General features: G+C 49.8%; 1 protein-coding gene across 2 annotated transcripts in view; it reads left to right on the forward strand.

Moving 5' to 3' along the window:
* The window catches only part of CDR2L (cerebellar degeneration related protein 2 like), a 30,524-nt gene extending 12,600 nt beyond the window's left edge, over positions 1–17,924 (forward strand). Inside the window, exons 1-5 of one of the 2 annotated variants that reach the window (XM_081272351.1) lie at positions 4,922–5,133; positions 12,728–12,840; positions 13,134–13,282; positions 13,847–14,011; positions 15,343–17,924. In XM_081272351.1, coding sequence (XP_081128477.1) covers positions 5,058–5,133; positions 12,728–12,840; positions 13,134–13,282; positions 13,847–14,011; positions 15,343–16,234 — 1,395 coding nt within the window. In that variant the 5' untranslated portion in view covers positions 4,922–5,057 and the 3' untranslated portion in view covers positions 16,235–17,924. Of the gene's footprint in view, positions 1–4,921; positions 5,134–12,727; positions 12,841–13,133; positions 13,283–13,846; positions 14,012–15,342 lie in introns of those variants that run through there. The other variant, XM_081272352.1, reaches the window with a different exon arrangement.
* Positions 17,925–23,390: the final 5,466 nt, after the last annotated feature.

Consider the following 23,390-nt stretch of genomic DNA (forward strand, 5'->3'; position numbering starts at 1 on the left):
TAGCTGGTGCCATCCCATCCTTTGTGTATCAACTTAGATGTCACCTTCTAAGAGAGGCCTCTCTGGAATACTGGTTAGAAGCCATCTGTTGTGGTTTGGATATGAGGTGTCCCCCCAAATCTCCTGTTGAGGCAGAAATGTTCAGAGGTGAAATGATTGGATTGTGAGAGCTATAACCTGGACAGACAGGATGGCAGGTGGGGCATGACTGGAGGAGGTTGGTCACTAGGGGCTTGCCCTGGAAGTGTTCATCTTCCCTTTGGCCCCTTCTCCCTGCCACTCACCCTCCGCCTCGTGCCAACCTCAAGCTGAGTGGCTTTCCTCTACTGGGTTCTTCCCCATGAGGTGCCTCCTCATCTTGCGTCGGTCCAGAAAAATGGCAGTCTGTAGACTGAGACCTTTGAAACCATGAGCCCCAAATAAACTTCCCCCCTCCAAGTTGTTCTTGTCAGGTATTTTGATCACACTGATGCAAAAGCTGACTACAACACCACCCCCAAATTCTCTCCCCCAGAGCCCCATTAATTTCCTTCCTGGCACATAATGTTGCAGGTTGTAATCACTTACGGACACTTATGGATGGTCTGTCTCCCCACGAGAATGGAGGTTACATGAGGTCAGGTACTGCCTGTGTCTCACTTATAGAATTTTTTTTTCTTCTTGAGCAAACTATTTGGTTGTATAGGATATATTCAGAAAAGTGCACACGTCTTAAAGAGTACAGGTGGATGAATTTTCACCAAGTGAGCACACTTGTGCAACCATCTCCAGGTCACGAAACAAAACACTCCCAAATAGGGAGTTAGTGTTTAATGGAGCAGTTTCAGTTTTACAAGCTGAAAAGAATCCAGGAGATGGATGGCAGCAATGTATTTTATACCACTGAGCTGCACGCTTACCAAGTTAAGATGGTACATTTTATGCCATGTATATTTTATTGTGATAAAAAAACATTTTCAAATTAAAAAATAATGTAAAAAGCACTCCCAACTCCTTGGAATTTTCCATGTCTTCCTGGGGACAAACACCCTCCTAATGAGTTTTGTGCTTTATATAAATTGTATCAAATAGGATTGTTGTTATGGTTTGGGCCTGGAATGTCCCCCCAGAGGCTCAGTGTTGAAGGCATAGTCCCCAGTGCAGCTATGTTCAGAGGTGGGGCTCTTGGGAAGTGACTGGATCATGAGGGCCTGACCTTACCAGTGAATGAATCCATTAATGGATTCATAATTGAATAGACGATTGGAAGGTAGTGGAAAATGTAGGAAGTGGACTTAGTTGAAGGGAGTGGGTAGTGGGTATTAGGCGCATGCCCTTGGGGACCATAGTTTGTCCCAAAACCTTTCTTCTCTGCTTTTCTCCCTTTTCTCTCATGATGCTCTGCCTTGCCAAAGGCCCCCAAATAATGGAGACTGCTGACTGAACCCCTGAGCCCCCCACCAGAAAAAAAAAAAGCTTTTCTCCTTTAAGTTGTTTTTCTCAATTTTCGGGGGGTATGGGGATTGAACCCAGGAGTGCTTAACCACTGAGCCACATCCCCAGCCCTTTGTATATTTTACTTTGAGACAATTTTATTTTGAGACAGGGTCTTACTAAGTTTCTTAGGGCCTCACTCACTAAGTTGCCAACACTGGATTTGGACTTGCAATCCTCTTGCCTCAGCCTCCGGGAGCCTGAGCTGCTGGGATTAAAGGCATGTGCCACCACACCCAGTTCAAGAATTTTGTCACTGCAATGAAAAGCAACCAACACAATTGTGATAGGCAGAACCATGATCCCCAAAGAGGTCTACATCCTCATCCCCAGAATCTCTGAATGTGTTACCTTGCCCAGCATAAGGAACTTTGCAGATGTGATTAAATTAAGGACTTTGAGATAGGTCCTTGAGTTTTTCAGGACCTATAGGTCTTTCAATATCATTACAAAGGTCTTTATAAGAGGGTGGCAAAAGAGGTCCAAGCAATGCAACATGAAAAGGATTCCACCTGTTTGTTGCTGTCTTTAAAGATGGTGGAAGGGCAATAGTCAAAGAAGGTTGGTGGCTTCTAGAAGCTAGAAAAGGCAAAGAAACAGATTCCCCCTTGGAGCTTAAAGGCACACAGCTCTGCCCACACTTTGACCTGAGCCAGTGGGATCCATGTCAGCCTTCTATTCTATGAAAACATAAGAAAATATATGTTTCAAGCCACCATAGTTGAGGCAGCTTCTTACAGAGCAACAGGAAATGAATGCAGGTAGGTATTTGTTCCTGGCATCTTTGCCCAACATGTGAGTTGTACCATATAATATTCCATTTCATTCCATGAATATACCACATTTTACTCATCAATTGCTGATAGCTATATGGGTATTTCCAGTGTGCACTAATATGCATAATGCTGCTAGGAACATTCCTATACATTTCTTCTACATGCTAACATAAGAGCATATTTCTGTTGCACATATATAGGAATAGAATTGCTGCATTATAGAACTTGCATATACAGTGAACACGGTGATGCCTTCTGCATCACAGCTTCAGGACCTATTCCCCAGCTGCTGGAAGGGCTGCTAGCTGACCACTCTGAGCTGCCAATCCTCTCTGGGTATGTGCCCCAGCTGAAAAGGACTCCTTTGGTCAGGGGCACATATGCTTCCCAGAGTTACCCTGCATCCACTTGATGACTGGGGGGTCATGCAGTAGGGGGGTGTGAAGGCTCCTTTTCCATTGCCACTTGTAATATTTTTAAAGGGTCACCCCAGATTCAGAGTTCTTCAGGGATCAGGGGAGACTTCTGTTGAGACTACATCCCAACCCAGCTTCTCCCTCTGCCCAACCCTGCTTCCTCCCGTTCCCCGGAGAGCACTCCTGCATGCTCATCTCCATCTCAGATCAGTTTCTGGGGCATCCAACCTGCAATATCTTCTTTCTGCTTTCATGGATATTATCAAAAATATTCTAAGGTGGTCATTCCGGGATACCACCAGCAGCCTGAGAGAGTTTCAGTTGCTCAATATTCTTGTCAGCACTAGTATTTTATTTAAATACACACACGCACACACACATATGATATTTTGCCACTGTGGGTGGGTAGTGTGAGTTACTTAGCTTTCTGTCACTAAATACTTCTGTGGTTTGGAAGTGTCCCCAAAGGCCCATGTGCTAAAGATGGGTCACCATCCTGTGGTGCTATTGGGAGAGGTGGGGCCTGGTGGAAGGAAGTTCATTGGAGGTGTGCCCTTCCAGTGAAGGGGCTGTTAGGCCTTAGGCCTTCCTGTCTCTGCATCCTGACAGCCATGAGGGCAGCAGTTTTCTCTGCTGTGTACTTCCACCATGATCTACTGCCTCACCATAGGCTCAAAGGAAACCATGAACTGAAACTAGGAGCCAAAAGAAAACTTTTCTCCTTATAAGCTTATTTATCTCAGGTTATTTTGTCATAATGCTGGAAAGCTGACTTCTACCTAGTGATTTGAGAGGCTGAGGCAGGAGGATCACAAGTTCAAGGCCAGCCTGGGCAACTTAGTGAGACCTTGTCTCAAAATTAAAAAGGGCCAGGGATAAAACACAGTGGTAAAACATCCCAGTGTTCACATACTGAAAACAAGATAGAAATACTATAAAATAAAACAAAAAAGGGCTAAGCATGGTGGCGAACTGCTGTAAACCCAGCAGCTCAGGAAGCTGAGGTAGGAGGATCACAAGTTCAAAGCCAGCCTTAGCAACTTAATGAGTAACTTAGGAAACCCTGTCTCAAAATAAAAAGTAAAATGGGCTGGTATATATCTCAATGGTTAAGTGCCCCTGGGTCAATACCTGGTCCAAAAAAAAATATAATAAAATAAATAAAACAACAACAACAACAAAAAGAAATAAGGAAAACTGATGAACACATCAACTTATAAAGGTTTATTTTGGCCCAGTTTTGGAAGTTTCTGCCAATGAGCCGATGTCTTTCACGGTTTTCTCCTAAGGATTTGAAATGTTCATCTATTTTGGACACAAATCCTTTGCTGGATATTTTGCAACATAAATTCTGAGTTGGAGAAACTCAGTGCCTCAACAATGCTAGCCCATGCTGGGCCGCAATAAAAATGGATTACATGGATGTTTGAGTTTGAAAATTCCTTTAAAGGAAAGAATGCTTGGATAGGTGAAACATTGTGGCTTTATCGTAATCGGATATAGGTATGGGTCCGCAGGAAGGGAGATAGAAACTTAAAGAGAAAAGCACAGAATGCAAGTAACACATCCTCAAAATTTGTCACTCCCAGCCTTCAGTTTTTGGCTTTGGTCTTTTAAGCACTCAAGTTCTTAAAGGTAATTGTAAATTAACACTATTCAAAGAATGTCCATGGAAGATATCAATGGGCCCGCCGGTTCTACGCGCTGAGGACCCGCAGTAAACAAGATCCTTGTTTCCAGGAGATCTAGAAGAGACAACAACAGGTAAACAAAATAATTCCAGAGAGCAGTGAACTGAAGAAGTCGGACATGGAGGGAAGGAGGAAGGGGGTTGATCCAGCAACTCCCAGGCCGGGACACAAGGAAGGTCCCACCCTTGGCCCCGCCTCTAGCTTTGCATACGCCTCCTGATTGGCCAACGGCGGCAGGCACCGCCCCACGGAGCTGGCAGCTCGGGAAGCTGCAGGGCCAAGATGCAGCCGCGGCTCCGAGTGTTGCCGGGCGGGCCGGGGACAGCTCCAGCCAGAGCCGAACACCGGGTGCCCGCTGCGACACCCGCACGCTCCTAGCGCCCCAGACCTGAGGGCGGCCCCGGGCCCTCCCTGCCGCCATCCCCGCCGTCGTCTCCACCCCTCCACCCTTTGTGCCGCAGCAGCCCGGCGCCCCGGGGCTCCGCGGGACCCGGGTCGGGCGGGACCGCGGCGGTGCTCCAGGCCCCGCGTGGGCTCCCGGCTCACAGCCGATGGCTAGGGGGCGCGGCGCGGGCGGGGGCGCTGCAGCCCGAGTCCACGACGCGGGAGGCTCGTCCCGCCTCCGCTGCATTGTCCCGGACCCCGCGTCCCGGCCCTGAGCCGCGCCACCGCAGCGCCCGCCCACCGCCGCCGGCGGGGCCATGCGGAGAGCCACCAGGATGGAGGACTTCGCAGAGGAAGAGGAGCCCTGGTACGACCAGCAGGATCTGGAGCAGGGTGAGCGCGGCGGGCTGGGAAGCGGGGGTCCGTTACTCCATTGTCGGGTGGCATCACCCCAAGAAGGGCTGGGCTGGACCTAGTGAGCCCTACTCTGAGCAGTGATGCGTCTGGAGAATGGGGACGTGGAAAGAGGGGCGCTGCCCGAGAGACCCAGACTGGTCGCCTGATAGAGCAGCAAAAGGGGATGGAGGCGGTCTTCCTATTTCTCCAGCCGACTGAGCATCCATCATCCAGCTCGCCCACCTCATCTTGCGGGCAGCAACTGCCCAGATGCCCCTGGTGTTGTTAGAGGCCTGGGTACTGGCTGAAGGTCTTTGGAAGGTGGGAGGGAGCTAATGGTATGTTTTGCTCGGAGGGTGCTGTATGTAGAGGCGAGTCATCTCATTCCAAATCTAGCAGCACCTGTCCCTCCAGGATATCTGAACTCTGAGACTCCCAGAAAGTTTCCCCAACTCGCTTCCCTTTTACCCAGGGAGGGGATGGTCAGGGACCATGCCGGTGGAGAAGGGGAAAGAAGAGTCTTCTATCTGCCTTCATGAGGAAGGAGTCTCCCAACACTTCCTTTCCCTGGGGCCTCTCCCAATGGCTCAGAGTTTGGAGGGGGACGTTTAGGTAATTCCCAGTGCCAAGTTAGAGCCTGAATAAGGAGAGCCACATCCACCAGCCTCTCATCTAAGGACAGAGGGGGCCACTGGAAGGGGGTTAGGAGCCGGTGATGAGGTGGCCAAAGTGACATCACTGTGAGGAGGGAGGAGCAGGGCTGTTGGGACAGGAAGGAGGAGGCCTGAGAGGGTCAGGGCCAAGGCTTGCTGGAGTGGAGTCAAATCCATGCCGTCCTCCCCCAAGGTGCCTCATTCTCGAGTGATGAGATCTGGAGGGGGCCAGGAAGTATGTCCAGGGAGAAATGACCTTCCCATAGCCACAGGCATGCCTAAATGATATGGACACAAGCCGTGCAATGTGTGCCATCACACCCTGGTCTCCATCCCCAGGGTACTTGCGCTCCTGCTTTGCCTGGAAAGGAAGCATCCACCCAAGTCCTAGAAGCTTTGTGTCCTGGGCCTGACCCACTTCCTACGCTGCCAAGATTCACAGGCAGATGAAGTGTTGTCCTTATGCTTAGACTATGGGCTAATCAGGTTCTCAGCGGACCATGTGGGATGGCAGGCTCTGGGCTATATACCCTGCCGTGCTCAGTACCCTGGACTCCAGCCTCGGCCTCACAGTGAGATGGCCTACACTGACTGTGATGCCCTTCTTCCCCATCCTAGGCACAAACACCTATGGGTCTCACTTAAATGCCAGACACCATCCTAGGAGCTGGCAACAATCACAGCCCTGACCCTCTCAGTATTCTTGGTGAGTGGAGGAGGCCTACTTGTAACTAAGAAAATAGGTAGTACAGCATTATGGGATGACTTCCTGGAAGAAGCAGGCTTAGAAGGAAAGGTTGGAAACTGGAGTTCTGGGGAAGATGGCCTCTCTGGAAGGCAGATGCTGATACTAATGCAGTATCGTTAAGTTCCTGCACCCTTAACCAAGGTTTGGCACCATGCCCAGCCCAGATGTGGGAGGAAGGAGCTAGGGAGTAGGGATGGGAGTTGTGCAGCTTCTGAGGAAGGGAGAGGTACTGAGATTCCAGCAGGGCTGAGCAGCTATGCTCTGGGGCTGGGTGGGGGATGGGCACTGCAGGCCCAGCTTCTCTCCCTGCTGGCTTGTGGCTAGGTCAGCACCCTCAGTGGGAGCTGGAGCCCAGGAATGAAGGGAACCAGCAATGAGATAGTCTCAGAAGAAACTGGAGCCTTTCACCCCAAACAAGATGCCTATTTGCCATGGGCCAGGTGCCATGTTGAACCTAGGGATATAGTCTCTGCCCTTAGGGGACCCCACGCTCTAGCAGAGGAGACCAGTGGGATCAAATTACTGACCATCACAGTGCAAGGGGTTCTGTAACCCCTTGGCCCAGAGAGAGTGAGAGCAGAGACTCAAAAAGGTTTATGCCAAAGCTCCTTTGAGCCAGGAAGTGAAGGAAGGAAGGGGAAGGCATTCTAGGGAGAAGGGATGCTAGTACCAAGGCTTGGAGGCTTGTAAAAAGACAGGCAAGTGGGGTGGGGGACAGAGGAAGTCCTGGGTGCAGCTGCTGGGGCAATAGCCCCCTCCCTGCCCCCTAAGGGCACACAGAGAGCTGAATGTGGAGCAGGGTGGCCAGCCAAAGAGCAGCCACATGGAGGTCGGGGCCCTTTCCTCCTTCCCTACTCCCAGTTCCTGAACACTCTTCTTCCGAGTTGCTCCCTGTTGGCCTGCAGTGGCCTGGGAATAGTTTTCTCATCAGCCACCTCTCCTTCCATGCCTGTTTCCCATGCCCCAGGGCAAGTCCTGACTTCACTCTCCAGCAGCGTGACCACAGAGATCCTGTTTGACTTTGATGCTCTCTGTCTCAGTGGAAGGAAGTGATTGGGACAGGCGAGGTCTTTAGATTCACTGTGTTCCCTCTGCCCACTGCCTCAAGCACCTGTAAAAATAGAAAAAGCCATTAATTATTAAGCACAGGCTCTCTCTGCCCACCTCCCTCCCCCACCTTGGACCAGTATGGCAGGCCCTGTGGACATCTCTGTCCAGGCTGAGAGATGGCTGCTGAGTCACAGATTTGAAGTCTCAGACAGGCAATGACCCTCTCCTCTCCTGCCCAGCCTGTCCTTGAGTCTTTGGCCTCTGGGGAGGGATCTGAGATGGCAAGGGGAGGGATGCCCCTCCTCTACCCTGTTTGCCCTAAAGGTGACCAGACTCCAATATTGTGGACCCTGAGTTGCTGACATTTGTGCCCCGAGGGCTGTAGCAGGACCCCACAATCATGCTGGGTTATACCAGGTGTCCTCCACCCTGAGCCTACACCCTTTTCCTTCATCTCCTCTTCTCTGTGCCCGTTCCCTCTCCCTTTCCCACCTCTCTGTCCTGGAGTCAGACATGCCCCATCCTGACACAGCCAAAAGGAGCATAGAATTTCCAGGTTTCTTTTCAAAAAAATCTCCTGGGTACCCCCAGCCATTCCCACTCAGGCCTCCAGATATTGCCTCATAGAAAACCACTGAAGTCCTCTGAAAGAGACCCCAGGAAAAAAACAGATTCTGGTCGGGAGGTGTCAACCCGAACTCAGGACCTTCCCCAGCTTGGTCCAGTGTGGCCCGCTGATCTGGCTGTGATAGTCTGTTGGTCCCTGGGCTCCTAGATCCTGCTTAGCCAGCTCCCACAGTCTCCTGCTCTCAGGCCACCCTCCCCCGAGCCTGGAGCCAACAGCAGTCCTCAGCAAGCTGGTGTCCTTTCCCACCACTTGGCTCCACTCAGTCCCTGCCCTGCAGCTTCCAGACTCCTGTGATCCCTCTGGCAGCTTTGAGCACTTAGCTTGCACTGCGATCCGGTTTCCCTGAATCAGTCTGAGATTCTCCTCTCCCACTCCCAAAGCTTCCATTATGTTTCCTTTCCTCCCTATTCTTGAACTGCTAGGTGGCCCAGGTCACATTCCCTGCCTTTGCAGGGCCATCTGTGCTATCCCCAGTGTGGTGCATACTGCCCTGTACACACCACACAGGGAACAGTGCCCCAGCACTCAGTGGTAAGAGCTCACCTGGAGGGAGGAGCATGGTGCTCACCTGCACATGGCCTTTCTTCTTCACCCCCCTTCTGGTGCTGTGTATTCTGGTTCAGCTGCAGCAGCTCCATGCAGAGCTGGTATTAAGAGCAATGGCCTGTTCACAGACCGCTAGATGGTTCCAAGCGGGGAGACATTTAGGAGGAAGGCCTTCTATTCTATTGCATTTATACCCGAATTACTTGCTACCACGCAGGGGTGAGCTGAATGCTTGCCATCCCATTTCAGAAATTAACTGTCACCCCACCTTGGGGCGGTCTTGCTGGGATCCCACCTCCTACCAAGCACATGACTTAACACAAGGCAGTAATTCTCCAATCACTACATCAAACTTCATGCCTTGTAAACACCTCCAGACTTTGGCTCAAGTTACAGTTTATCAATTACTACAGCACGTGTTCTTGTTCCCTTACCAGTTTATATTAGGTAACCAGCTCTTCTTGGCATCCTCAGAAGTAAGTTAATTGCTCAAGGCTAAATGCTCTTATCTATGATTTATATAATTTAGCTTTGTTTTCTTAGGGAAAGCTGCTTTCTTTCTCTGGACTATGCCATTGCAGCCTGGCTTTAGGGCAGCAGCTGTTCTCTGCTTCCCAGAGGACATCTTCAGGTGGGGCCCTCCTCCAGGCTTAGGCCCTGCCATGGGGGCTCCACTCTGGCTGTTTCAAAACCTCTCCTCCAGACTTGTTCCTGAAGGGCAGCTTGGCCTTTCATGCAGGCCACTGGCTGGTCGGGCCCCTCTGGCTTTCACAGGCAAACCCAGATTGGTGGGAAGTGAGTCGCAGGCTCTGCTCTCAGCTTCCCAGCCCTAGTTTCTGCTCTCCAGGCTTATCCAAGAGGAGGCCACCAGGCCAGGCCTGTCCACTGCATACCACAGGGCTCAGTGGAAACCTGCCAGCAGGGAATAAAAGCCCCTCCACCCTCTAGGGACCCTAGAGCTATCACTGTGCCTAAGAAGGGAAGCATTAATGAGCTGAGTCCCCAAACCACACCATCTCGGCCCCAGGGGAGCTGCCTTACGCATTTTGATCCAGATCTATGCCATCAGCCTAGATTGAGGACTGTTTTCAGAAACATCGTAATGTAAAAAAGACTAAAGCTTTCTGCTTTAGGCCGAATGAATCAAAAAGGCCTCCATTTTGTCCCAGCAATTCTGTTTCCAGGAAAGTGTCCTAAAGAAATAGGCAATGATTTGCACAAAGGTTTTATATGAAACCCGTTTCTTTTCTTCTTCTTTCTTTTGTTTTGGTAGCAGGGATTAAACCCAGGTACATTTAACCACTGAGCCACATGCCCAGACCTTTAATATTTTTTTTTGTTTCAAAACAGGGTCTCTCTAAGGCTGGCCTTGAACTTGTGATCCTCCTACCTCAGCCTCCCAAGCTTCTGGGATTACAGGCATGCACCACCACAGCTGGCTCATTTCACTTTAAATAGAGAAAAAATTGAAGACACCCTAAAGGTCCAACAATAAGTACTATTTAGGGACAGCCGCTTAGGAGCATATATACAATAAAATATTCCATATCTGCTTTAAATGCTCGTGTTGGTCTATATTGACTTGGAAAGCTCCCCTGCCCTATGGTTAGATGAGAAAGGCAGGAACAGAAAAAAATATGACTCTGTTTACATAAAACTGTATCTATACGTATTTTAAGCACAGAGAACTGTTTGGGAGGATGGTGAGAGCACTTTTATCTGGTACATTCTCTTTTTTCTCCCACTCCATTCTTCTTCTCCTTCCACCTCATGCACACAAAGTGTAATTTTAATTACTAGCAAATGACATTCTTCTTTCATAACCATCTTGGCTCATCCATTTGTTTGTAATATTCCAAGGTATAGATCTAAGAGCATTCAAATGAAGTATATTTTCAGGTAATTTTTTAAATCACCGTTTTTTTACCTTTCTGTACTGTTCTAGTTATTCATTCATTCATTCATTCATTTATTTATTTATTGCACCAAGCATGCCTTAGGAAAAACATTGGGAAAAAAAAAAAGAAAGAAAAACACTGAAACTATTTTAGAAAGAAAACAGTCATTTGAAATTACCTGAGCTTGCTTTAAGGACCTCTTTAATGACTTACTCTCTTCCATCAATCTCCGTCTCCTGATTAAGCTGCCTAAAAAATTTTTTTAAACAGCTTTATTGCATAATACACCATACAATTCACTCATTGAAAGCATACAATTCAATGACTTTTAGTCTATTCAAAGATCTGTGCATCTATTACCGCAATCCATTTTAGAATAGTTTCATCCTTCTGTCTTTTTCTAGAAATGAAAATGATAAATATATTTAGTATATTTATTTGTGAGGACAGGATGGTATACACTCCAAATATCAAGGTATCTTCACACATATCAGACCCATAAGAAAATTTTTTAGGGATTTCTGTAACTGCCACTTTCTTTTATTCACCTTATACACATCCCTGTAAAAAGAGGACAAATTTCTCCAGCCTCTCTGATAGCGCTCATTTATCTGGGCAAGAAGAGGGGAGGTTATTTCTACCAGCAAGGTTCAAGAACCAGGGCTGCTGGGGAAAGAGGATATTTTTTCTGCCCAGAGAAAAAGGAAAAGGTTTAAGAGAGGGGCATGTGCCACTAGCACATGGTACGCAATTAGGGTAAGGACACTTGAAATCAGCTCATGACCTTGAGCAAGTCACTCTTCCCTCTCCTACCTGTCATCCATAAAATGAAAAAGTTAGACCAAAGAATTCTGAATCTTACACCAGGTGTGGTGGTGCACACCTATAATCCTAGTGGCTCAGGAGGCTGAGGCAGGAGGATCATGAGTTAAAAGCTAGCCTCCGAATCTTAGCAAGGCCATAAGCAACTCAATGAGACCCTGTCTCTAAGTAAAATGTGAAAAGGGGGCTGAGGATGTTGATCAGTAGCTAAGCATCCCTGGGTTCAATCCTCAGTACCAAAAGAAAAAAAGAAATTCTGAATCTTCACCCAAATCCAGTAGCCTGTCCTCTCTGCATCTCAGGAAGTTCCTACTCACCCTTCAAAACCCAACTGACTTGCCTAGCATACATAAGGCCCTGGATTCAAACCCCAGTACCAAACAAAACAGAAAAACCTGAAAGTGGCCCATTTGTCTGAGCCTCCTGCCATCTCCAGGAACGGTGAAGCTCTCTTACCTGTTGTCCCAGGGCACTTTGCCCCTATGTTTATCTATGCATTTGGTGCAGGCATGGTGGTGCATGCCTGTAGTCCCACCTACTCAAGAGGTTGAGACTGGAAGATTGCAAGTCAAGGCCAGTCTCAGCAATTTAGCAAGAACCTTAACAGCATAGCAACACCCTGTCTCAAAACAAAAAAAAAAGAAAAAGGCCTGAGGATGTAACTCAGTGGTAAAGCACCCCTGGGTTTAAATTCCCAGCACCAAAAAAAAAAAAAAAAAAAAAAAAAAGGAAAAGAAATGCACTTAGCATATTTCAATTACTCGTTCTTTTGAAAAAGATTTGTTGTGCACTTGCTCTGTACCAGATGTTGTCTGGAGATAGTCAACAAAATAGATTTTAAAAATTCCTGTCTCATGAGTTCACAATCAGTAGCAGAAATGAACTAGATCAATGAGCATCTTGTTTGGTAAGTTAGATGATGCTAAAGAGAAAAATTAAGTGGAGGAGAGATTGTGGGGCAAGGGAGGCTGTGACTTGAAATCACATGTTTGCAGAAAGACCCCTCCCCCACAGAAGGTGACTAAGCACAGACTTGAAGGACGACACAGGGTATGTCTGAGGAAAGGACATTTAAGATGTAAGTGGCAGCAATGCAAGACTTAGCTCCTGACCTCCATGAGACTCCCTTAGGGCAGTCTGTGTTGTGGTGGCCTTGGAGTCCTGGGACCCAGCCCAGAATGAGTGAGAGAAGGGGAATGGCGGCCCTCTCTCATACTCCTGTGTTCCCCGCCCTCCACCTCCCCAGACTTGCACCTGGCCGCAGAGCTGGGGAAGACCCTGCTGGAGAGGAACAAGGAACTGGAGGAGTCCCTGCAGCAGATGTACTCCACCAACGAGGAGCAAGTGCAGGAGATCGAGGTAAGGGGCCTCGGGCCCTGGACATGCTTTCCTCCACCATCAAGGGTATGTCTTTGTGCAACTTTGCCAAAGGGACCCTCTTAACAGACACAGCCTTGGTCCAACAGCCTTGGGCAGTTCACAACCTGCACAACGATTCCACGCAGCTCCGTTGCTCCACTGACTCTATCCCTACTCAACTGAAGACAAATACCTCCAAACAAAACTGTACCTAGGATTGGGAGGAATGCAAAGACAGACACTTCCCCCTGCCCCGCTCTAAAAGTCAGCTCCAACTTCCCCCTCTCCCCTAGTACCTGACCAAGCAGCTGGACACACTGCGGCACGTGAACGAGCAGCACGCCAAAGTGTATGAGCAGCTGGACCTGACAGCCCGGGACCTGGAGCTGACCAACCAGAGGCTGGTGCTGGATAGTAAGGCCGCCCAGCAGAAGATCCATGGGTGAGGGCTGGGCTGAGGCTGCGGGCGAGGGAGAGGCCCAGGGCTGGGAGCACGAGGGCACAGGGGCTGGTGCGGCTAGAGGCCCAGGCCAAGGAGCCCCAGATGGTAGTGAGTTTGTCTGCGTCCATCTTTCGTGGTTTAACATTTGGCCTGCAACCCTTCTTTAAGCATCAAGTAGGCACCAGGCTGGGTTTTAGACTCTGGGGATACCATGGCGGGGTATACAGGTTGTGAGGTACACTGTCTTGCCTCTTCGAGTCCTCAGCTGAGGGGGAAGGCAGATGTGTAAATATCATACTGCAGAGTAGGATGATAAGTGACAGAACCCTGTACAAGGAACTATGGTAGCTCAGACTAATCAGCTTGGCCTGGGAGGTGTGAGAAAGGGTGTCTCCTCTGGGATGCAGACAGTTCCCCATCTGACCTCAGCACCAAGGAGCAAGGTTCAAAGTGACCTGTCAGTGCCCAACCCCATGCCCCTCCATCTGCAGGGATCCAGGGCTGCAGTGAGGGCCACCCCATCCCTTTAAAACTTTTCCTATGTATGTGTCCACCCCATGCCAGATTGACAGAGACCATTGAGCGCCTGCAGGCCCAGGTGGAGGAGCTGCAGGCCCAGGTAGAACAGCTGCGCGACCTGGAGCAGCTGCGCGTGCGCCGGGAGAAGCGGGAACGTAGGCGCACCATCCACACCTTCCCCTGCCTCAAGGAGCTATGCACCAGCCTGCGGTAGGTAGCTGGGACAAGAGGCAGGTGGGAAAGAAGGCTGGTGCCTTGTCCAAGCCATGGGAGAGACTGCTGTGACAATCATAGCAGCTGCATTTATGGAGCACTGGCTGTGTACCACTACACTACTGGTTTAATTCTCATTGTCTACTCTGAAGCACATTATTTTATTATACCTATTATTTAGACTAGAAAATTGAAGCTCAGAGGTTACATATTTTATCCAAGGTCTCGTATTTATTAAGAGGCATGGTCAGGGTTCTAACCCAATATGGGTTAAGCACTGTACCTTTCAGATCTCATTAAATCTAAGACCAATGATCATTTAACCCATTAAGTCCCAAGTTTTCAATTCTGTGAATATTTCAGTGAAATTGATGCAGGTGTATTAAAATAGGTTGGAAATAATAATCTAGAGCCTATGTATATCATTATTTGATTGACCTTAATTAATATATTTTAATTATTACAGTATAATGTAATTGTATTGTTATTGTATACTATATTTAATTTTTATAGATATTCTGCATTGGTATGATGGGACCAAATGGGTTAATATAAGAATAGAGGGCTGGCCAGGCGTGGTAGCACCTGCCTGTTATCCCAGAAGCTTGGAAGGTTGAGGCAGGAGAATCACGAGTTCAAAGCCAGCCTGAGCAAGGGCAAGGTGCTAATCAACTCAATGAGACCCTGCCTCTAAAAAAAATACAAAAAAATAGGGCTGGGGATATAGCTCAGTGGTCCAGTGCCCCTGAGTTCAATCCCCTGTGTGCCAAAAAAAAAAAAGAAAAAAAGAGAAAAAAAAAAAAAAAAGAATACAGGGCTGGTTTGTGTAGCTCAGTGGTGGAGCACATACTTGCCTACTACTGGAAATGCCCTGGGTTCCATCTCCAGCACCAGAGGTGGGGCAGGGAACAGACTGCGTGTTTAGTGTGTGTTTCAGTAAGGGTCTTTGCACAGAGTAATGGAGGGGGGTTTAATAAAGAAGAGCAAGGTTATGAAAACTGCAGCACCCCAGGGTTGCAACAGAGCCGCTGAGGGGCCAGGGGAAGGGAGATGGATTACTACCTGGCTGGCACCAACAGAGGAAAAAGCCTGAGGAGGCCCCTGGCCACACACTTTGCATCTTGCTGGGTGCCTCCCTTTGCTGGGCTTAGGAGAGCAGGGGCCCTGGCTGAGGCTGTCCGTAGTGGTGCCCCACCCCCCGGGGGGGTGGTAGAGTAGGGTGGAGAGCAGTAGACAGCAGAGACAGCCCAGGCAGAAGCAAGGTGTAAGTGTCTGAGCCTGGGCTTGGGAGCTTTGGAGATGACCACCTACCCTCACTCCTCTCACAGGTGCGAGGATGCCTTTCGCCTGCACAGCTCCTCCCTGGAGCTGGGCCCTCGGCCCCTGGAGCAGGAGAACGAGAGGCTGCAGACCTTGGTGGGAGTGCTGCGTTCCCAGGTGAGCCAGGAGCGGCAGCGCAAGGAGCGGGCAGAGCGCGAGTACACTGCGGTGCTGCAGGAGTACACGGAGCTGGAGCGGCAGCTGTGTGAGATGGAGGGCTGCCGCCTGCGCGTGCAGGAGCTGGAGGCTGAGCTGCTGGAGCTGCAGCAGATGAAGCAAGCCAAGACCTACCTGCTGGGCCGGGATGACCACCTGGCTGAGGCCCTGCTGGCACCCCTCACCCAGGCCCCTGAATCTGACGATCCCCAGCCGGGCATCGGAGACGACTCTGGTGCCCAGGACGGTGTCTCCTCACCTGCTGCCTCCCCCGGCCACGCGGTGCGTAAGAGCTGCAGCGACACGGCTCTCAATGCCATTGTGGCCAAAGACCCAGCCAGCAGGCACGCAGGCAACCTCACGCTGCACGCCAACAGCGTGCGCCGGCGGGGCATGTCCATCCTGCGAGAGGTGGATGAGCAGTACCACGCGCTGCTGGAGAAGTACGAGGAGCTACTGAGCAAGTGCCGGCAGCACGGGGCTGGTGTGCGACACACGGGCGTGCAGACCTCGCGGCCCATCTCCCGGGACAGCTCATGGAGGGACCTGCGGGGGGGCGAGGAGGGCCAGGGGGAGGCCAAGGCAGGTGAGAAGAGCCTGAGCCAGCATGTGGAGGCCGTGGACAAGCGGCTGGAGCAGAGCCAGCCCGAGTACAAGGCACTCTTCAAAGAGATCTTCGCCAGGATCCAGAAGACCAAGGCCGACATCAACTCCACCAAAGTTAAGACACACAGCAGCAAGTGACCCTTCTCTGGCCTGCCGCTTCCCCCCAGTCTCCAGGCCATGGGGTCCCTCATGCCTGGACTACATAGCCTACAGTGAGTAAGAGAGCCCTTTAGCAGCAATATATCACAGCAGGTGGCCACTCCAGAGGTGCCAGAGGAAGGGGGCCCCTCTGATCTGGGAACACTGCATGTTCCCCGTAGATGGAACAGCCAACTCATCCCACCTCCTGCGAGTTCTTGGCCACCAGCTTCAGCCTGAACTCAGTTTCAAAGCCAAACATTCCCCGCTCCACTGGGGTTTCCCCAGCTCCACTGGCCCTGGCTTCCAGACCCTGGGCCTCACTCTCAGATCTATGGCCCAGTTTCTGAAAGCCATTCCGGATCAGTTGGCTTCCCCACCCCCAAAGTTCAGTTTTTCTGAGAGATTTGCAATGCAAGGTCGCCTTGACCCCTTGCCACAACTGGAAACACTTGAAAGGGGACCCCCAGAGCCAGCTATTGCTGGTTCCTGGGGTCTCCTGGACCACCCACTGCTTCTCACCAGCTGTGACTCGCTGTCATTCCTTTAGCACCAGCTGTCCCTACCCCAAGTCCTGAGCAGGTCACAGATAGCCCCTGCCTTGCAGAGCAGAAAGGCTCAGCCAGGTCCTGAGTGTCCCCCACTCCAACCCTGGCAGGGACCCCTTGCCCATCGCAGAACTGTAGCCAATCAGAAGAGGGGAAGAGGGAGCCCCTCGACAGCCATACATGAGTGGTACCCTGTTTCCCTCAGCCAGCCTCCTTGAGCTCTAGCCCCAGAAATGCCTTCTGGGCATTCAGCCTTCCAGGGGCCGGATGGTGGAGAGCCCATGTCTGTATATCGCCTCTGCCTCCCTTCTCTGCACCTGCCCCATCTCAGGGACCATGACGTCTCATTCACTCCACGCTCCCCACAGGCCAGCCTGGCACAGGTCATACCTGCTGCCCCCAGAATGTCCTGGACATGGGCCACCAGTGTCCATCCCCATTCCCCTTCACCCGAGACTCTCACCGCACATGAAGTAGTACTGAATTGGGTCGGGGATGAGGAATGATTTCCCGCCCTCCCACCTGCAAAATGCCTGCTGTTTACCTCCCAACTTTGTGGAGGGTGTTTGAAGCCCCAGCTGGGTCAGAGGTTCAATCTTTTGGTTTAAGACTTCAGAGTCTTAGTCAAGTTTCAATTAAGAGATGCCCAGGTCCCCAGCTTGTCCTCGGCAGTCCTTCAGGGTTTCTTGTTCTTCAGTCATCCTTCCTGAGACCCTAGAAGTTGAAGGAGCCATACAATCCAGTGGAAGGCGGTGGCTCTGGCTTCTGTGCTGGGAGCCCAGCGGGAACCTTCATGCCTTATTTATTTCTAATGGGTAAAGGGGTTTCTTAACAAGCGTACCTGACATCCCTCGGGATGCCACCTTGCTCTGGGCGGCACTGTGATGTGAGCTGGCGGCTGGGTCTTCTGTTTGTGCAACTTGGAACCTTTTGTCTTTGGGGCTGGGCAGTTCCTAGCCCTCCGTATGTCTCTGTCATCTGGGGGAAGGGGTAAGCTCTGGCCTGTTTGCTCCCCAGCTCTGTAGCCGCCGACCAGCGTCTCCTTTGAAGTATACGTGAGAGAAATATATTTACAAATGCTTTATTCTCTTCTTTAATAAAAAATGCACCAGTATTCTAAAAAGCAGAAATGGCCCTAGAGCCAGGGTCCCATCTCTGTGTGTCTCACAGGCTTCCTCCTGTCACACTCCACTGAAGGCCAGGAAGGTGCCTGAGCTCCCCTCCACTGTGACACTCTACCTTTCCTCTGAAGCCCCTCAGGTTCTGAGCCCTCAGCCTCTCACTGCTCACCTCTCTGTGATCAGCATCCAAACATCTCTAAATAGCATCTCCATGTTCATCGAGAGCCAGTGTCACCAGTCATGCTGGGGAGACAATAATGAACAAAAGAGACAGGGCTTGTCTTGCCTTGCAGTTCACATTCTAATGTGGGCAAATTTCCCCAAAGTCAGCTAAAATAAACCAAAGATAGGGTGATGGAAAACTGGGGGCAGGAGGCTTGGTGTCATGTTAGCTAGGACACATGTACTCAATGGGAGTAAACTTAAAAAAAAAAACACTTCTGTGTGGATATATGCATACAGTATATGAAGAGATATATAGTATATCTATGGTGTTAAAATCTCATGGTGGGGGGCTGTGGCTGTGGCTCAGTGGTAGAGAGCTTGCCTAGCATGTGTGAGGCACTGGATTCAATCCTCAGCACCACATACAAATAAATAAAGACCCATTGACACAAAAAATATTTAAAAAAAAAAATCTCATGGGGGAGCCGGGTGCAGTGGCCAGCGCATGTAATCCCAGCGGTTTGGGAGGCTGAGGCAGAAGGATCCTGAGTTCAAAGGCAGCCTCAACAAAAGTGAAATGCTAAGCAACTCAGTGAGACCCTAGCTCTAAATCAAATACAAACAAGGGCTGGGGGTGTGACTCAGTGATCAAGTGTCCCTGAGTTCATTCAATCCCCGGTACAAAAAAAAAAAATAAAAGAGAGAAACCTCATAGTGGCCTTAGAGAAACCTCATGGTGGCCTTTTCACCATCATGACACTGAGGGCAAAGAAGGAAGCTCCTCACCGTCCCAAAACTGAAGCCAAAGCAAAGGTTTGGACTCTTAAGAAGGCAGTACTGAAAGGCGGCCACAGCCACAAAAAGATCTGCATGCCCTCTGCCTTCCAGCTGCCCAGATAGCTGTGGAAGAGCACCCCCCTCCCAGAGGCAACAGGCTCGACCTGCATGCCATCAGGTTCCCCAACCAGAGTCGGCCGTGGGGAAAACAGAAGACTGTTCCCTGTGGATGCTGAGGCCAGCAAGCAGCAGATCACACAGGCTATGAAGAAGCTTTGTGAGGTTGATGTGGCCAAGGTCAGCACCCTGATCAGGCCTGATGGAAAGAAGGCCTATGTTCACCTGGCTCCTGATGATCTTAATTCTGTTGGCAACATCCAAAGAATCACAATAATTTTTTTTACGAAGGAACAATTAGGGGGAAAGTTTCCCCCTCCCGAGGGGGAAAAGGAGACTGATAATGGGGAAAGAAGATTGGGAAACGCTTGATGAGACTGGCCGGGGCGCACCGGCTGGTGTGATGATTAGCTGAGACTCAAGACTGGGGAGGCACCAGTGGAAACAGTAGGGCACAACCAGGCAGGGGATGAGAGTGGAGGCCAGGCCCCCCAGGGAGCAGGCTTAGGAGGTTTGCACCTCCTAAGTGCAAGGAAAAGTGATTGCAAGGTTTACGGGTGTCATCTGTAGTTTTAAGGCTTCCACTGCATGGAAGTCGAATGATAGAGAGGAACAGTGAAGGAGCCCAGGACAGAGGCTGAGCTCCAAGGGACCATGAAAGAGGAATAAACAGACCAGCCCTGGGGGAGCCACTGGAATAGAGGAGAGTTGCAAGAATTACAACAGGACCCTCTCTAGGTATTTCCAAACCTATCAACCACTCACCTCTCTTCCATGTACACAGAAATACCTCACAGCTTCTAGCTATTCCCAAAGACCTGTCTCTTCACCATGTTTTGGAGAGGTGAGGACAGTAGGCAGGAGAGTTGGTCACCCAGGAGGCTCACACTCAACCGCTGTGCTCCGGTGTGGAAAGTGTAGTCAGTCCATGGGTTTCTCTTTCCTCAATGCACAGTGATAACACGTGTCCTTTTTAGAAGTTCCCATGCCCACACTGTCCTCTTCAAATCTGGTAATGACCTCCTGGAACTTGAGAATTGCTGCCCAAACTCAGATATCTGAGGCCTGGAAACATACCTGTAGGTTTGGGTAAGAGGAGCACCTTGGGAAATCTGCTGTCACCTCATGCTGTGTAGGCCACCCAGCCACCTTGCACCCCCACACGCGGTAGATTGCCTCCTGCCCTGCAGATCCTGCTGGTCCCTGTTGTAATCCAGTGCTGTCTGTGGCATGGGTGGCTCCAGAATTGGAGAAGAAAATGTACTGGGCATTTTGGGGTTCATTTTCTTGCCATCTTCTCCACTCTCCCATTTTCAAATAGAGAAAAAATGCAGCTCTGTGGCCCACGACCTGCATCTGTGGAAAAGCTTCCAAAGTCTTCTTTGGGAGTAGACACAGGGACCAGCAGGGGCCGTGGGTAAAGAGCAAGCTTTTGCTCACTGCCCTTAAGGAGGGAGGAAGGTATGGTAAGGGAGCCCAGAGCTGGGTCCCCAACTGGTGCCTACATCAGTTGAACAGCATGGATGGTTTACATAGGCAGCCTGCAGGGGCTCTAGGATTTCCCATCCTGTTGTCACCTGTCTTCAATGGCATGAGGGCACATTATAGCTCACACAAAGAGCAATCATGTGGGAAGCAAAAGAAGCTGTTCAAGGCATGTATCCAGCTACCTTCTCTCCTTGGCTTTTAACCTGCCTTTCCCCCTCTTTCCCCACCTGGGGGCCTGCATTGCCTGAGTTCAACCCCAGTACAAAAAAAAAAAAAAAAAATCTCATGGTGGCCTTTTCACCATCATGACACCGTGTCACGTTTCTCAGATTCTCTTCTTCCCTGAACTGGCAATCTTCCCACTGCCAACCCAAATGCACTGAGCCACTGCAGTGAGGAAATCAGCCAGCCAGATCTGCCTCAGCCCTGCCTGAAAATCCTGGCTGTTTTCAGGGACCAGGGAGCCAAGTGGTGGTGGCAAAGGAAGTAGCTTCCAGAAAGAAGGCAGCAGTTCTGCCCACTCACTCGTGCTGTGCGCTGTCCATCCCCTCAGGGAATAAAGAAAAAGGGTCCAGTGGAGCCGGATTTTCTACCCCAGGGCTGCAGAGGAAAAAAGCTAACAGTCATCAGGTCTCTGCCATGGGCACTAGTATCCCTGAGTAGCCGCTAATTTGATACATACTGGCTTTGGGACAGGCATGGTATGAAGTGCTTTGCATGTGTTTAATACCATCAGGACCTTTAGGAGGTAGCTATAAAACCTCTAATTTACTGATGTGGATATGGAGGCTTAGAGGTTAAGGTAGCTATTCAAAGTCACAGAGAAATAATCCATCTCAGGCCTGACTGATTCCACCGTGCTTCGCTGCGTGTCCCTGGGTCCACACAATGATGAGATAAATCTAAGAGGCCATCTGACCCAGGGCACTCTAGAGAAGAAAGGAAAATCTCGCGGACCCCTTGCGTGAGAATGTACCCTGCCATGAAGTAGGGCTGGTATGTGCAAGCTCCTCAGCTGCCAGGAATAGCTTGGTGAGGAGGCTTTTTCCTTTCTCCCCTGTGAATGCCCACTTCCTGAAGCGCCATCCCAACCCATGGAGGATCAAGAAGGGGAAGAACACGGATCTCAGCTTTCAGCACCTGCTTTTCTTGGGAAACCGGTGTTCCCTCTTGTCACCAAATAGAAGTCTGAGAAGTTCGCCCAGAAGAGAGGAGACCTCAACTTGGTCCCTGCAGGCTCTTGACATACTTTGCAGAAAAAAAAATTCAGGATACATTAGAAAAGGCACAATCACAAATTTATTCAGGAAAGCACACTCAAAGGCACAGAGTGTGGTACTGGGGATTAAACCCAGGGGTGCGTTACCACCTCCCCAGCCCTTTTTATTTTTTATTGTAAGACAGGGTCTCAATAAGTTGCTGAGGCTGGCTTTGAACTTGTGATTCTTCTGAGTCACTGGGATTACAGGTGTGTGCCACTGCACTCTGCAGCACTCTTTTTAAAAATATTTTTTGAAGTTGTAGATGGACACAATACCTTTATTTTATTTATTTATCTTTATGTGGTGCTGAGGATCAAACTCAGGGCCTCACACACGCTAGGCAAGCTCTCTACCACTGAGCTACAACCCCAGCACCACTTTTTTTTAAAGGAAATTTTGTAAAGAGTAAAGAGAAGAGGTATGTCTGGTGAGCTCAATTCTTTTAACCATGGAGCACAGGGTAGGTCATGGTGATCAGGTTCTTTTCAGGATCTCTAGGTTGACATTATCTAGTTAATAGATAACATTTGAAACATACCCATTAGGGGCTGGGGATGTGGCTCAAGCGGTAGCGCGCTCGCCTGGCATGCGTGCGGCCCAGGTTCGATCCTCAGCACCACATACCAACAAAGATGTTGTGTCCGCTGAGAACTAAAAAATAAATATTAAAAATTCTCTCTCTCACGCTCTCTCTCCTCTCTCACTCTCTCTTTAAAAAAAAAAATAAATAAATAAAGATGTGTCTGCTGAAAACTAAAAAATAAATACTAAAAAATTAAAAAAAAAAAAAGAAAAAAAAAAGAAACATACCCATTATTTCTCCCTTGGCTAAAGAAAATGTTGTGTAAGCAAGCAATGTATATTGGCATTAATTAACTGGACTCACAATACTCTTAAGATCCAGGGGCCTTTTAGGAATTTAGGTCTGGAGGAAAACCGGACTGGGGAGCAAAGATGAGGGTGTTCATGGAGTTTCTTAAAGTTACAGTTTCTTTTCTTTTTTTTTTTTTTTCCTGTGGTACTAAGGATTGAAAACCGAGGGACACTCTGCCACTGAGCTATACCACCAACTGCCTTTAAAGTTTTGACACATGGTCTAAGTTGCGGAGGTTGGCTTCAAACTGCCTTATCCTCCTGCCTGAGCCTCCCAATAGCTGAGGTTACAGACATCTGCAACCACACCCAAGTGGGGATTTTCCCCCCCTTTTCTGATGGTCTCCTTTCTACCTATCCTTATTTCTTCTTCCTCATTCTTGGCCCATTTTCTCCAAAAGGGCCTCATTCTGGATGGTTCCCTGTGGCAGCAGGTGAAAGGAGCTTGCCAGCTGCTTCCCCTGAGCCCCAGGGCAGCTTGTTTCATTCTTCTCTCTCCCTTCACTTCTCCTAGAATCCAGGCCACCAGATGGCCTGAGCAGGCTGTGTTTATTTGGGGCCATGGAAACCTGCAGTTTCCTTTTCCTATGGCTCTGAGTCAGGTAGAGGCTGGAGTCCAGCCTGAGAACAAAGGCTGTCTTGAAACAGCTCCAGCTTTATTACTCACAATCCTCTACCTAGACCTGAGCGCCTGGCTCTGCTCCCCCAAGCAGCTTATTCTAGTCACCATGGAGACATTTATGTTCCTTCTGGGGTCTTGGGACTAAGTCAGACAAGGAGGGACCCAGGAGACGCTCCTTCCTAC

This window comes from Spermophilus citellus, assembly GCF_964194105.1.
Source record: "Spermophilus citellus genome assembly, chromosome: 17".
Taxonomy (NCBI): domain Eukaryota; kingdom Metazoa; phylum Chordata; class Mammalia; order Rodentia; family Sciuridae; genus Spermophilus; species Spermophilus citellus.